The sequence below is a fragment of the Penaeus vannamei genome, chromosome 18 (assembly GCF_042767895.1).
Source record: "Penaeus vannamei isolate JL-2024 chromosome 18, ASM4276789v1, whole genome shotgun sequence".
Classification (NCBI taxonomy): domain Eukaryota; kingdom Metazoa; phylum Arthropoda; class Malacostraca; order Decapoda; family Penaeidae; genus Penaeus; species Penaeus vannamei.
In genome coordinates this window covers 29,690,694-29,703,919 of record NC_091566.1, presented here as the reverse complement: position 1 = coordinate 29,703,919, position 13,226 = coordinate 29,690,694, and the positions used below count along the sequence as shown (strand labels likewise).

Sequence of the window (13,226 nt, the reverse complement as noted above, 5' to 3'; positions counted from 1 at the left end):
TTCATTCATAAAAATTACTGAAACACTCGTTCAACAACAAAAGGGACACTGAAACAAGCACTCATTCAGTAACAAACACCCATTCACTAAGGAAAGATCTTGAAACAAGTATAACGAAACGAACGAGTAAGTTAGATGGCTGTTGATGATACTCGGCATGTCCCAGTTTTCCCTGGTCACGCCCCTTCCGCTCTGCCGCGCCAGGTCAAGAAACACGTCGAAGAGGGACTCCAAATCCTCCGGTCCCGCCGCATGCTCTGGATGGAACTGGACGCTGCAAAAGGGGAAGGCCTCTTTTAGGTTGCCAACAAGAGCGTATAAAACCAAAGTATTCAACAATTAAACAGTTCAAAAGATTTATAAATATGCCTAAAAAATCATGATATTACAAAAAAGGAAGGCTTCTTTTAGGTTAATAATAAGAGAGCTTTTAAAACCAAAGTATTCAATAACTAAAACGAATTGCAGATAGGTAGTATTGCAATGACCACAATCATGATCTCACAAAACACCCACATACAAAACAAATCAAACATTTCACTTCAAAAAACGAACGGAACACTCCTCCTTCAACCCCCCCCCCAAAGACCACCCCCACAAGACCGTCACACCAAACCTGAAGAAGGGAAGAGTGCGATGAACAATGCCCTCGTTGGAGTTATCGTTCTTGTTGGTGAAGAGGGGAGCCCACTCCTGCGGGAGGGATGCGGCGTCCACAGCGAACCCGTGATTCTGAGACGTGATGAAGCAACGCCCTGTCCCTTCATGCACGCACGGCTGGTTGTGTCCGCGATTTCCGTACCTGCAAATAGGATGCGAAAATTTAGGGACACGTAGAAAGAGGAAACAGATGGCTGAAAATGAAAAAGGTAATGTGTTTTTTTAACATGAGGACCTCCTGAGGAAATGAAGATATTTGCATATTCTACTAAAAAGACAAATTTTGATACTAAATTAACCTATTACAAATACGGTGTAATACGTTGTTATTCATAGATTACATACTTTCATTGATGCTGTATATCATAACACTGGAAAATATATAAATATAGGGAGAGGAGGGAGAGGAGGAGGAGGGAGAGGAGGAGGAGGAGGAGAAGGAGGAGGAGGAGAAGGAGGAAGAGGATGAGGAAGAGGAGGAAGAGGACGAGGAAGAGGATGAGGAGGACGAGGAAGAGGATGAGGAGGACGAGGAAGAGGATGAGGAGGACGAGGAAGAGGATGAGGAGGACGAGGAAGAGGATGAGGAGGACGAGGAAGAGGATGAGGAGGACGAGGAAGAGGATGAGGAGGACGAGGAAGAGGATGAGGAAGAGGAGGAAGAGGAGGATGAGGAGGAGGGAGAGGAGGATGAGGAGGAGGGAGAGGAGGATGAGGAGGAGGGAGAGGAGGATGAGGAGGAGGGAGAGGAGGAGGAGGAGGAGGGAGAGGAGGAGGAGGGAGAAGAGGAGGAGGAGGGAGAGGAGGAGGAGGGAGAGAAGGAGGATGGAGATGAGGAGGAGGGAGAGGAGGATGGAGGGAGAAGAGGAGGAGGGAGAGGAAGAAGAGGAGGAGGGAGAGGAGGGAGAGGAGAAGGGAGAGGAGGAGGAGGAGGAGGGAGAGGAGGAGGAGGAGGGAGAGGAGGAGGAGGAGGAACGAAAGGAGGAGGAGGAGGAGGAGGAGAGGGACGAAGAGGAGGAGGAGGAGGAGGTAGAGGAGGAGGAGGAGGAGGAGGAGGGAGAGGAGGAGGAGGAGGAGGAGGAGGGAGAGGAGGAGGAGGAGGAGGAGGAGGGAGAGGAGGAGGAGGAGGAGGAGGAGGGAGAGGAGGAGGAGGAGGAGGAGGAGGACGAAGAGGAGGAGGAGGAAGAAGAGGGAGAGGAGGAGGAGGAGGAGGAGGTGGAAGAGGAGGAGGAGGAGGAGGAGGAGGGAGAGGAGGAGGTGGAAGTGGAAGAGGAGGAGGAGGAGGGAGAGGAGGAGGTGGAGGAGGAGGTGGTGGAGGAGGAGGAGGAGGAGGGAGAGGAGGAGGAGGAGGAGGGAGAGGAGGGAGAGGAGGAGGAGGAGGAGGGAGAGGAGGAGGAGGAGGAGGGAGAGGAGGGGAGACGAGGGAGAGGAGGGGAGACGAGAGGAGGAGGAGGAGGAGGAGGGAGAGGATGGGAGACGAGGGGGAGGAGGAGGAGGAGGGAGAGGGGGAGGAGGAGGAGGGAGAGGAGGAGGAGGAGGAGGAGGGAGAGGAGGTGGGGGAGGAGGTGGGAGAGGAGGGGGAGGAGGAGAAAGAGGAGGAGAAGGAGGAAGAGGAAGAGGAAGAGGAAGAGGAGGAGGGAGAGGAAGAGGGAGAGGAGGAGATTGAGGAGGAGGGAGAGGAGGAGGGAGAGGAGGAGGAAGAGGAGGAGGAAGAGGAGGAGGGAGAGGAGGAGAACGAGGAAGAGGAGGAGGGAGAGGAGGAGGAGGAGGAGGGAGAGGAGGAGGAGGAGGAGGGAGAGGAGGGGAGACGAGGGAGAGGAGGGGGAGGAGGAGGAGGAGGAGGAGGAGGAGGAGGAGGAGGAGGAGGAGGAGGAGGAGGAGGAGGAGGAGGAGGGAGAGGAGGGAGAGGAGGAGGAGGAGGAGGGAGAGGAGGAGGAGGAGGGGGAGGGAGGAAGAGGAGGGAGAGGAGGAGGAAGAGGAGAAAGAGGAGGAGGGAGAGGAGGAGGGAGAGGAGGAGGAAGAGGAGGAGGAAGAGGAGGAGGAAGAGGAGGAGAAAGAGGAAGAGAAAGAGGAGGAGGAAGAGGAGGAGGGAGAGGAAGAGGGAGAGGAGGAGAAAGAGAAGGAGGGAGAGGAGGAGGAAGAGGAGGAGGGAGAGGAGGAGGAGGAGGAGGGAGAGGAGGGGGAGGAGGAGGGAGAGGAGGGAGAGGAGGAGGAGGAGGGGGAGGAGGAGGAGGGAGAGGAGGAGGGAGAGGAGAGAGAGGAGGGAGAGGAGGAGGGAGAGGAGGGAGAGGAGGAGGAGGAGGAGGAGGGAGGAGAGGGAGGAGGAGGAGGGAGAGGAGGAAGGAGGTGGAGGGAGAGGAGGAAGGAGAGGAGGAGGGAGAGGAGGAGGAGGAGGAGGAGAAGGAGGGAGAGGAGGAGGAGGAGGAGAGGGAGGGAGAGGAGGAGGAGGAGGAGGAGGAGGAGAAGGAGTGGGTAGAGGAGGAGGAGGAGGAGGAGGAGGCGGAGGAGGAGGGGGAGGGAGAAGAGGAGGAGGAGGAGGAGGAGGAGGAGGAGGAGGAGGAGGAGGAGGAGGAGGAGGAGGAGGAGGAGGAGGAGGAGGAGGAGGAGGAGGAGGAGGAGGAGGAGGAGGAGGAGGAGGAGGAGGAGGAGAAGGGAGAGGAGGAAGAGAAGAAGAAATTACAAAACACATGCTTTATAAGAACTCACTTCATCTTGTAGGTAGAGCATCCAGCCGCAACAGACAGCAGCTGATGCCCCAGACAGATGCCAAATATGGGTTTCGTGCTTGATGCCAGAACAGACCGCAGTTGTTCCACAGTCTGCTTGCACATCTGCGGGTCACCTAATTCGGGGCAATAATCACCACATCATTACCTTACGCAAATTTGAAAACTTACTACCGAGAGAAACAAAAAAGAGGAAGATATTTATATTATACCAGTCTCGTAAATCACTCGAACCACAAGTGAAAATAAATAAAAGAAGAAAAAGTTTCCAAATGACGAAAACTTACAATCTAGAGAAAAAAATCCATATATAAATAAATACCATGCTTATCTCATAAATTCACTTCGAACCACTAACGGAACAAAAAAAACGTTCTAAATCTCTCCAGCAAAATACCTGGTCCATTGCTGAGGAAGAGACCGTCATACTGCGCCGAGTCCAGGATGTGATTCCACGGCACCAGCGTCACCTTGGCCCCGCGTTTGACCAGGCAGCGGATCTGGTTGTATTTCAGCCCGCAATCGACGGCCATGATCCTCACGTCGCCGTCAGGATTAAACACGCGAGGTTCCTGTAAGTGGGCAGTCGGGTTAATGGGATGATAGAGTTTAATAGGACGTTGTAGGAGTAGAACTGGCAGTTGAGTGTCTGAGCGTTCGGATAAATATTCTAATAATTATTACTTTCGAGGAACTTTTAACCATGTCAAGAGCTTTCGAAGGACTGCTTAAAGGCATATATATTGACCTTGCCATTTCTATCAGCGGAGCCTATCTTGTACTTCGTTACAAGAGGAAATTTTCATTCATCGCCATCAACTATAGGTTTGTATAAATGATTTGAATTATTAGAAAATACTATTACTATTGTTACGAAATTTAAGTATATATGAGTTATACGCAAAGTACAAAAAAACGAATCAATACAGACAAAATCAAAGGCTTCCCTACAACGTGTGAATCGATTTTTCAACCTTTCTTATCCATTGTTTTAAACTAACCCTTTTTCAACCTTTAAGCTTGAAGAAATTCTCACAATTTTCTCAAGCGAAAATCTTCATCGTTGAAGATTTTCAGGACTGTCAGTTGCAAAAATACAATTTTCTTCTCCATTTTGCGTTATTTTGGCCTATCAAAAAAGAGGACGAAGAGGAAGAGGAAGGGGACGAAGAGGAAGTTGAAGAAGAAGAAGAAGAAGAAGAAGAAGAAGAAGAAGAAGAAGAAGAAGAAGAAGAAGAAGAAGAAGAAGAAGAAGAAGAAGAAGAAGAAGAAGAAGAAGAAGAAGAAGAAGAAGAAGAGGAGGAGGAGGAAGTAGAGGAAGAGGAAGTAGAGGAAGAAGAAGTAGAGGAAGTAGAGGAAGAAGAAGAGGTAGTAGAGGAAGAAGAAGAGGAAGTAGAAAAAGATGAGGAAGTAGAGGAAGAAGAAGAGGAAGTAGAGGAAGAAGAAGAGGAAGTAGAGGAAGAAGAATAGGAAGTAGAGGAAGAAGAATAGGAAGTAGAGGAAGAGGAGGAAGTAGAGGAAGTAGAGGAAGAAGAGGAGGAAGTAGAGGAAGAGGAAGAAGAAGAGGAAGTAGAGGAAGATGAAGAAGAAGTAGAGGAAGAGGAAGAAGAGGAGGAAGTAGAGAAAGATGAAGAAGAAGAGGAAATAGAGGAAGAGGAAGAAGAAGAGGAAGTAGAGGAAGAAGAAGAAGAAGAAGAGGAGGAAGTAGAGGAAGAAGAAGAGGAAGTAGAGGAAGAAGAAGAGGAAGTAGAGGAAGAAGAGGAAGTAGAGGAAGAAGAAGAGGAAGAAGAAGAGGAAGTAGAGGAAGAAGAGGAAGTAGAGGAAGATGAAGAAGAAGAGGAAATAGAGGAAGAGGAAGAAGAAGAGGAAATAGAGGAAGAGGAAAAGGAGGAAGTGAAGAAGAAGAGGAAATAGAGGAAGAGGAAAAGGAGGAAGTGAAGAAGAAGAGGAGGAGAAGGAGGAAGAGGACGAGGAAGAGGAAAAAGAACAGGAAGAAAATAATTCAGAAGTACGACTCTGGGTGATCTGGAATGAACAAAAATAACAGACCTAAAGACAGCAAAGTCTCATTCTTGCAACGGACAGCCCCGCAGCTCCTCTCTCGCGCGCTTCCCAACCACCACACAACCGATCTCTCACTTCCTTTATCACTTACCTTTATCGAAACCCGGTCCACGAGATTAACTTTATTGGGATCAGACAGAGGGGGATCTTCGCCTCCCTCGACCACGATTTTCCCCAGCAAGGATCCATGCTCACGAATCCTGCAGGAGAGATTAATGATGGTGATGATGAGAATGGTGCTATAATAGGAATTAAAAGTATTGTTGATGATTGCAATCAGAGGTAGTGGCTATGATTATGATTACTCTTTTATTAATATGACAATTCAATAGCAGTTATATTGCTGGTAATGATAATTATGATACCTATAAATAATACAGCAACGATGATGATGTCAGTAGTACAGTAGTTATGATATTGACTGATGATATGGCGGCAGTGGTGGTAAAAGTGGTGAATGAAGAAGAGGAAGAGGTGGTGGTGGTGAAGGAAGGGGGAAAGGGAGGAGGTGAAGGAAGAGGAGGAGGATGAGAAAATGGAAAAGAAAGAGAAAGAGGAAAGAGGGAAGAAGAGGACAATGACCACCACCACCACCACCATGAACGCCAACAGACGCACAGAAAAAAAGACGAAAAATCACGACCTGTCCCCATCCCCACCCCCCACCCCCCCCACACACACACACCCCTCCTTCGGGCCTTACTTCTTGGTGAGCGAGCGGGTATCGATGCCATGAATTCCGGGCACACCTTCGCCGAGGAGCCACTGGTGGAGGGTATTGACGGAGGACCAATGGGAGGGCTCGCTGCACACCTCGCCCACGACCAGCCCTCCTGCCCAGATCTTGCTGCTCTCCAACCATCTGCAAACACATAGGGGGGATGTTAGGTGCTGTGTTTGGTTCTTTGGATGTAGAGATATTTTAAGAGGCTATTTTGTGGTATCTTAATGTTTGAGGTAGACTGAAGAGGCTATTTTGGTGATTTCTTAATGCGTGATTCAGTTTTAAGATAAAATTTTGTGATATTTGAATGATGATTTAGTTGTAAGAGGCTATTTTGTGATATTCCAATGTACGAGTTATTAAAGGTAAGAGGCATTTTCTATATATTAAAGTAGAATTCATTACTAACAGGGTACTTTGCAATTTTTATATATTAATGTATGATTTGGTTTTAAGATAATTTGGTGATATCGAGTAAAGAGAACGAAAAAAAACAATATTACTGTTATAACTATATCACTATTCCTCATTCCGTCACCAATTTCGTAAAGCAAAAGTCACTAGCGTCTGCCATATGAAACACCATTGTGTTACCATTACACACCATAGCTATTCATCAAATTTCTCATTAAATATTTCACTGTCATCTCGATCATCACAGTCACCACAACAATCGCTATTATCCATTACCATTTATCATCACAATCATCAGAACTAGCCTCTCCCTCATTCACCATTTGCCTCATTATCTCCCCCATTTACCATAACAACATTTTATCTACATGATTATCTTCCTTTTTACCTCTCATTATTCACCTCCCTCGCCATCTCCCTCATTCGTCCCCACCACCTCATCACTCATTCACCATCACCCCATCTCTCATCCTCATCCTCTCTCTTCCTCCTTGCTCTTCTTTTTCCTCTTCCTCTCCCTCCTCCTCTTCCTCCTCCTTCACCATCCCCCTTACCCCATCCACCCTATCATCTCCTCCAACTTCCTCACCATCACTATACACCATAGCCATCACCATAACCAAACGCCAGTAACAATATCGGTATAACGAGGCCTCTCAACAATACGACCAGTAATATCAATAGCAATTATTCTGCATCAGTAAAATTATGGTCAATTCCCTGATGTCATTAACGTCACGGCAGCAATAACTTCATTCTGTACAAATGATCTAATAAGGACGGGTATCATTTATTATCAAATATAGGTGATTCATATTCCGAAAAAATATATATTGAATTGGGAAGGCAAAGTAAAACGTTGGCGTTATTTTATCCGAAATGCTAACATAAATATTGAACCTGCGTTTGGTCGTTGCAAAATAGCGGCCGATGGAACAGGAAAGACAAATCACACAGTCATAGGTGCACACGTAGACACACACACACCAGACACTCGTACACACACACCTTCAACCTATTCACATACGCAATATATACATACATGAATACAAGCGCAGATATACACGAATAATCATACACGCACACGTACACATACATACACCTAACAACAACAACAAAACCACAACCAATACACACACAATCTCCTCCCCCACTCCTACCTTCTAACACCCACAAACCCCACCACACACAACCACACACCTTCCCCATCCCCTCACCATACACTCCAACATCCCCCGCATAACCTCCCACCCCCACCTCACAACACACCCACACACAACCCCTCCCCCCACCTCCCAACACCCAAACACCCCACCACACACCACCACAAACCTTCCCCCCCCCCACCTCACCACACACTCCAACACCCCCCCTAAACATCCTCCCACCCCCCCACACACACCCCAACCACACCCGAACCGTACTTGGAGAGTCCCAAGGGGTCGACGGCGGTGGTATCCGGGACTCCGTAGTTGCCCACCAAGGGGTACGTGAGGACCAGCACCTGCCCGCTGTACGAAGGGTCGGTCAGGGCCTCCGGGTAGCCAACCATGCCCGTCTGGAACACTGTGGGGAGAAGGGGATGGTGAAGAGGATGGTGAGGAGGATGGTGAGGGGAAGAGAAGAGGAAAGGGAGAGGGGTTAGGAAAAAAGGGAGAGGGGAGAGGAAAGGGAGAGGGGGGAGGAGAAAAAGGGAGAGGGGGGAGGAGAAAAAGGGAGAGGGGGGAGGAGAAAAAGGGAGAGGGGGGAGGAGAAAAAGGGAGAGGGGGCAGGAGAAAAAGGGAGAGGGGGCAGGAGAAAAAGGGAGAGGGGGCAGGAGAAAAAGGGAGAGGGGGCAGGAGAAAAAGGGAGAGGGGGCAGGAGAAAAAGGGAGAGGGGGCAGGAGAAAAAGGGAGAGGGGGCAGGAGAAAAAGGGAGAGGGGGCAGGAGAAAAAGGGAGAGGGGGCAGGAGAAAAAGGGAGAGGGGGCAGGAGAAAAAGGGAGAGGGGGCAGGAGAAAAAGGGAGAGGGGGCAGGAGAAAAAGGGAGAGGGGGCAGGAGAAAAAGGGAGAGGGGGCAGGAGAAAAAGGGAGAGGGGGCAGGAGAAAAAGGGAGAGGGGGCAGGAGAAAAAGGGAGAGGGGGCAGGAGAAAAAGGGAGAGGGGGCAGGAGAAAAAGGGAGAGGGGGCAGGAGAAAAAGGGAGAGGGGGCAGGAGAAAAACGGAGAGGGGGGAGGAGAAAAACGGAGAGGGGGAGGAGAAAAAGGGAAAGGGGGAGGAGAAAAACGGAGAGGGGGAGGAGAAAAAGGGAAAGGGGGAGGAGAAAAGGGAGAGGGGGGAGGAGAAAAGGGAGAGGGGGGAGGAGAAAAGGGAGAGGGGGGAGGAGAAAAGGGAGAGGGGGAGGAAAAAGGGAGAGGGGGAGGGAAAAAAGGAGAGGGGGAGGGAAAAAAGGAGAGGGGGAGGGAAAAAAGGAGAGGGGGAGGGAAAAAAGGAGAGGGGGGAGGAAAAAAGGGAGAGGGGGGAGGAAAAAAGGGAGAGGGGGAGGAAAAAAGGGAGAGGGGGAGGAAAAAAGGGAGAGGGGGAGGAAAAAAGGGAGAGGGGGAGGAAAAAAGGGAGAGGGAGGAAAAAGGGAGAGGGAGGAAAAAGGGAGAGGGAGGAAAAAGGGAGAGGGAGGAAAAAGGGAGAGGGGGGAGGAAAAAAGGGAGAGGGGGGAGGAAAAAAGGGAGAGGGGAAGGAAAAAAGGGAGAGGGGGGAGGAAAAAAGGGAGAGGGGGAGGAAACAAGGGAGAGGGGTGAGGAAAAAAAGGGAGAGGGGGAAGTATGTGCATGCATGTATGTATATGTAAGAACAGTTGCGGGATTATATTTTATATAGAACACTTTCTGGGTCCTACTTTTGTAACTCTGGCAACCAGTCGAAGTAAACATAGCGTAAATAGTTTTTTGTGAATAATGCTAAAACCCTAGGTAGTTTGTAACAAAGAGTGTGATTGGTCGAAAATCAGTAACCAATAGGTGTATTAATGAATATGTTTTGAAACTAAGTTTCTTCAAGTAAGTGATAAAGAACAAAGCATGTAATATTAGTTATCGTTGACTTTGTAGTTGGATATTCTTCATATGCGATATCCTGGCATTGTTTGCTTATCCAAATGGCAACATCTATGATGGGGAGGCGGCACTTCCTACTCCTTACAACATAAGAAGTATCATTTATAGATACATATTTCTTAAAACATGAAAGAGTTTCATGCTTTGAACATTTATGCATGGTAACTAAATTTCCTAAAACTCTGTAAAATCCCTGAGACCTCTGTAAATACCGTTCATACTTGTACCATCTAGCAGCAGCTAATCGACCTAATGAAGTTTTTTTAATCTTTATGCCTGAATCAAACACATATTGAATAAACAGAAACCGAGCCAAATTTGATTTTTTCAATACAGAGCATGAACAAAATCACAATTAGGTTACATTGAATATGTAGATTCGTTATCGATGCGTGTGTGTGTGTATCGTCTATGGAAATAAGTCATGCTTGGTCATGAGTAACGAAAGAGTGTATAATCAGCTATTATTATGCACTGAATCTTGGCGTTTTTTTGAGGAGTTGCATCCATATTCGAAGAGGTGAGCGAGAAAATGCGTTTGCTTGTTTCAACTCGAGCAACTATTAGCTGGGTGGTTCCAAGGAGGGTGAATAGCAAAAATCTTAGAACCAACTCCCAATACTTGTGTTGTATATCTTGTTCATTCTAATGAAATGGGAATTTCTCGGTCAGTTGTTATTGTCATCTATCCATTTTATTTCTATTTGCCAGTGCAATGTAATGAAATGTATGCGTAGGGGTAGCTTTGCAATCGCACGGTCCTGGATTCGCGCCCGGCTACCCCTCTCAGTCGACTCAGCTGTGAATGAGCACTGTTATGCTGACGTCAGCATGCGAGGGTCAAAGTCGGGGCAGAAAGGAACAGGTCACCCTACCGCATCATCCCGCGACTTAGTAATCATGTTTCTCTACAAAACATGTCCCTTACGTCCAGATGATATGGGACTAACTTTGACTTTTGACAGTGGGTTGAGGGAAAGTAACTTCTCCAACGGTGATATATTCGGAGCGCTGGGCATCTCCCGGACGATGGCGTACAGGCAGATAGGGGGGGGGGGGGAGAGGAGGGCACCCATAACGAGGAAAATACACCGGGAATACACGGAAAGCTCCATTGCTGAAGGGAATTATAGGTGTAAATGTTAGCCCTTTTCATTATTTCAGAAATCAATTTATTTCAATTTACTATATAGATAATTGTTTATACAGAACAGTGCCCTACACGTCATATTTCATGTTCATTATTTACATTTCACATATGACAGACAAATTATCTATAAAACGGCGAGGCGCGGCCGCGTGACCTGCGATATGTGGGGGTGGATCTCCCTACATGATGTTGGCGAAACGGGGAAAATAACTCTTAGACAAATATATCGAATTGTTAGAAAAATATCCTCCCATCAGTACACTGTTATGCCTTGGCCCTTTCCAGACACAATGAGGATAACTGCCCTATACACACGCCCAGGGCAGTTACGAAGTAGTTCCCTGCCTGACACCACGCGGAAGTCCTTCGATGGCCAAGCGAGGGATGTCGCTCAAACTCGACGAAAAATGTTTGGCCGAATATTGTCAATGTTGGAGAAACGGCTAATGAAACAACCAGCTGACAGAAATCGAGACGTTACATGTGATCAAAATCAACGATAACTAGTATTAGATGTTTTGTGATCACTTATTTGAAGAAAACGGAAGATTAAATGTCTTACTTAGTTTTAAAAAATATTCAATAATATACTCATTGGTTATTTACATTCGACCAATCACACTCTTTGTTACAAACTACCTAGGGTTTTACTCACAAAAATACTATTTACGCTATGTTTACTTCGATCGGTTGCCAGATGTACAAAAGTGGGACCCAGAAAGTGCACTGAAATATAATTCCGCAACTGTACATGTATGTATGTGTATGTATATGCATATGCATGTATGTATGTGTATGTGTATGTATATGCATATGCATGTATGTATGTGTATGTATATGCATATGCATGTATGTATGTGTATGTATATGCATATGCATGTATGTATGTGTATGTATATGCATATGCATGTATGTGTATGTATATGCATTTGCATGTATGTATGTGTATGTATATGCATATGCATGTATGTATGTGTATGTATATGCATATGCATGTATGTATGTGTATGTATATGCATATGCATGTATGTATGCGTATGTATATGCATATGCATGTATGTATGTGTATGTATATGCATATGCATGTATGTATGTGTATGCATATGCATATGCAAGTATGTATGTGTATGTGTATGTATATGCATATGCATGTATGTGTATGTATATGCATATGCATGTATGTATGTGTATGTATATGCATATGCATGTATGTATGTGTATGTATATGCATATGCATGTATGTATGTGTATGTATATGCATATGCATGTATGTATGTGTATGTATATGCATATGCATGTATGCATGTGTATGTATATGCATATGCATGTATGCATGTGTATGTATATGCATATGCATGTATGTATGTGTATGTATATGCATATGCATGTATGTATGTGTATGTATATGCATGTATGTATGTGTATGTATATGCATGTATGTATGTGTATGTATATGCATGTATGTATGTGTATGTATATGCATGTATGTATGTGTATGTATATGCATGTATGTATGTGTATGTATATGCATGCATGTATGTATGTATATGCATGCATGTATGTGTATGTATATGCATGCATGTATGTACATGTATATGCATGTATGTATGTGTATGTATGTGTATGTATATGCATGTATGTATGTATATGTATATGCATGTATGTATGTGTATGTATATGCATGTATGTATGTGTATGTATATGCATGCATGTATGTGTATGTATATGCATGTATGTATGTGTATGTATATGCATGTATGTATGTGTATGTATATGCGTGTATGTATGTGTATGTATATGCATGTATGTATGTGTATGTATATGCATGTATGTATGTGTATGTATATGCATGTATGTATGTGTATGTATATGCATGTATGTATGTGTATGTATATGCATGTATGTATGTGTATGTATATGCATGTATGTATGTGTATGTATATGCATGTATGTATGTGTATGTATACGCATGTATGTATGTGTCTGTATATGCATGTATGTATGTGTATGTATATGCATATATGTATGTGTATGTATATGCATGTATGTATGTGTATGTATATGCATGTATGTATGTGTATGTATATGCATGTATGTATGTGTATGTATATGCATGTATGTATGTGTATGTATATGCATATATGTATGTGTATGTATATGCATGTATGTATGTGTATGTATATGCATGTATGTATGTGTATGTATATGCATGTATGTATGTGTATGTATATGCATGTATGTATGTGTATGTATATGCATGTATGTATGTGTATGTATATGCATGTATGTATGTGTATGTATATGCATGTATGTATGTGTATGTATATGCATGTATGTATGTGTATGTATATGCATGTATGTATGTGTATGTATATGCATGTATGTATGTGTATGTATATGCA

At 45.5% G+C, this 13,226-nt stretch overlaps 1 protein-coding gene across 10 annotated transcripts in view; it reads right to left on the bottom strand.

The window, feature by feature from the left end:
* r (carbamoyl-phosphate synthetase 2, aspartate transcarbamylase, and dihydroorotase rudimentary) overlaps nt 1–13,226 on the bottom strand; it is a 160,119-nt gene that overhangs the window by 96,604 nt on the left and 50,289 nt on the right. For all 10 annotated transcript variants that reach the window (XM_070133102.1, XM_070133103.1, XM_070133105.1 and 7 more), the window contains 7 exons: nt 8,013–8,154; nt 6,154–6,312; nt 5,542–5,650; nt 3,784–3,958; nt 3,367–3,502; nt 617–802; nt 125–274 (listed from right to left, as the gene is read on the bottom strand). In XM_070133102.1, coding sequence (XP_069989203.1) covers nt 125–274; nt 617–802; nt 3,367–3,502; nt 3,784–3,958; nt 5,542–5,650; nt 6,154–6,312; nt 8,013–8,154 — 1,057 coding nt within the window. The remainder of the gene's footprint in view (nt 1–124; nt 275–616; nt 803–3,366; nt 3,503–3,783; nt 3,959–5,541; nt 5,651–6,153; nt 6,313–8,012; nt 8,155–13,226) is intronic.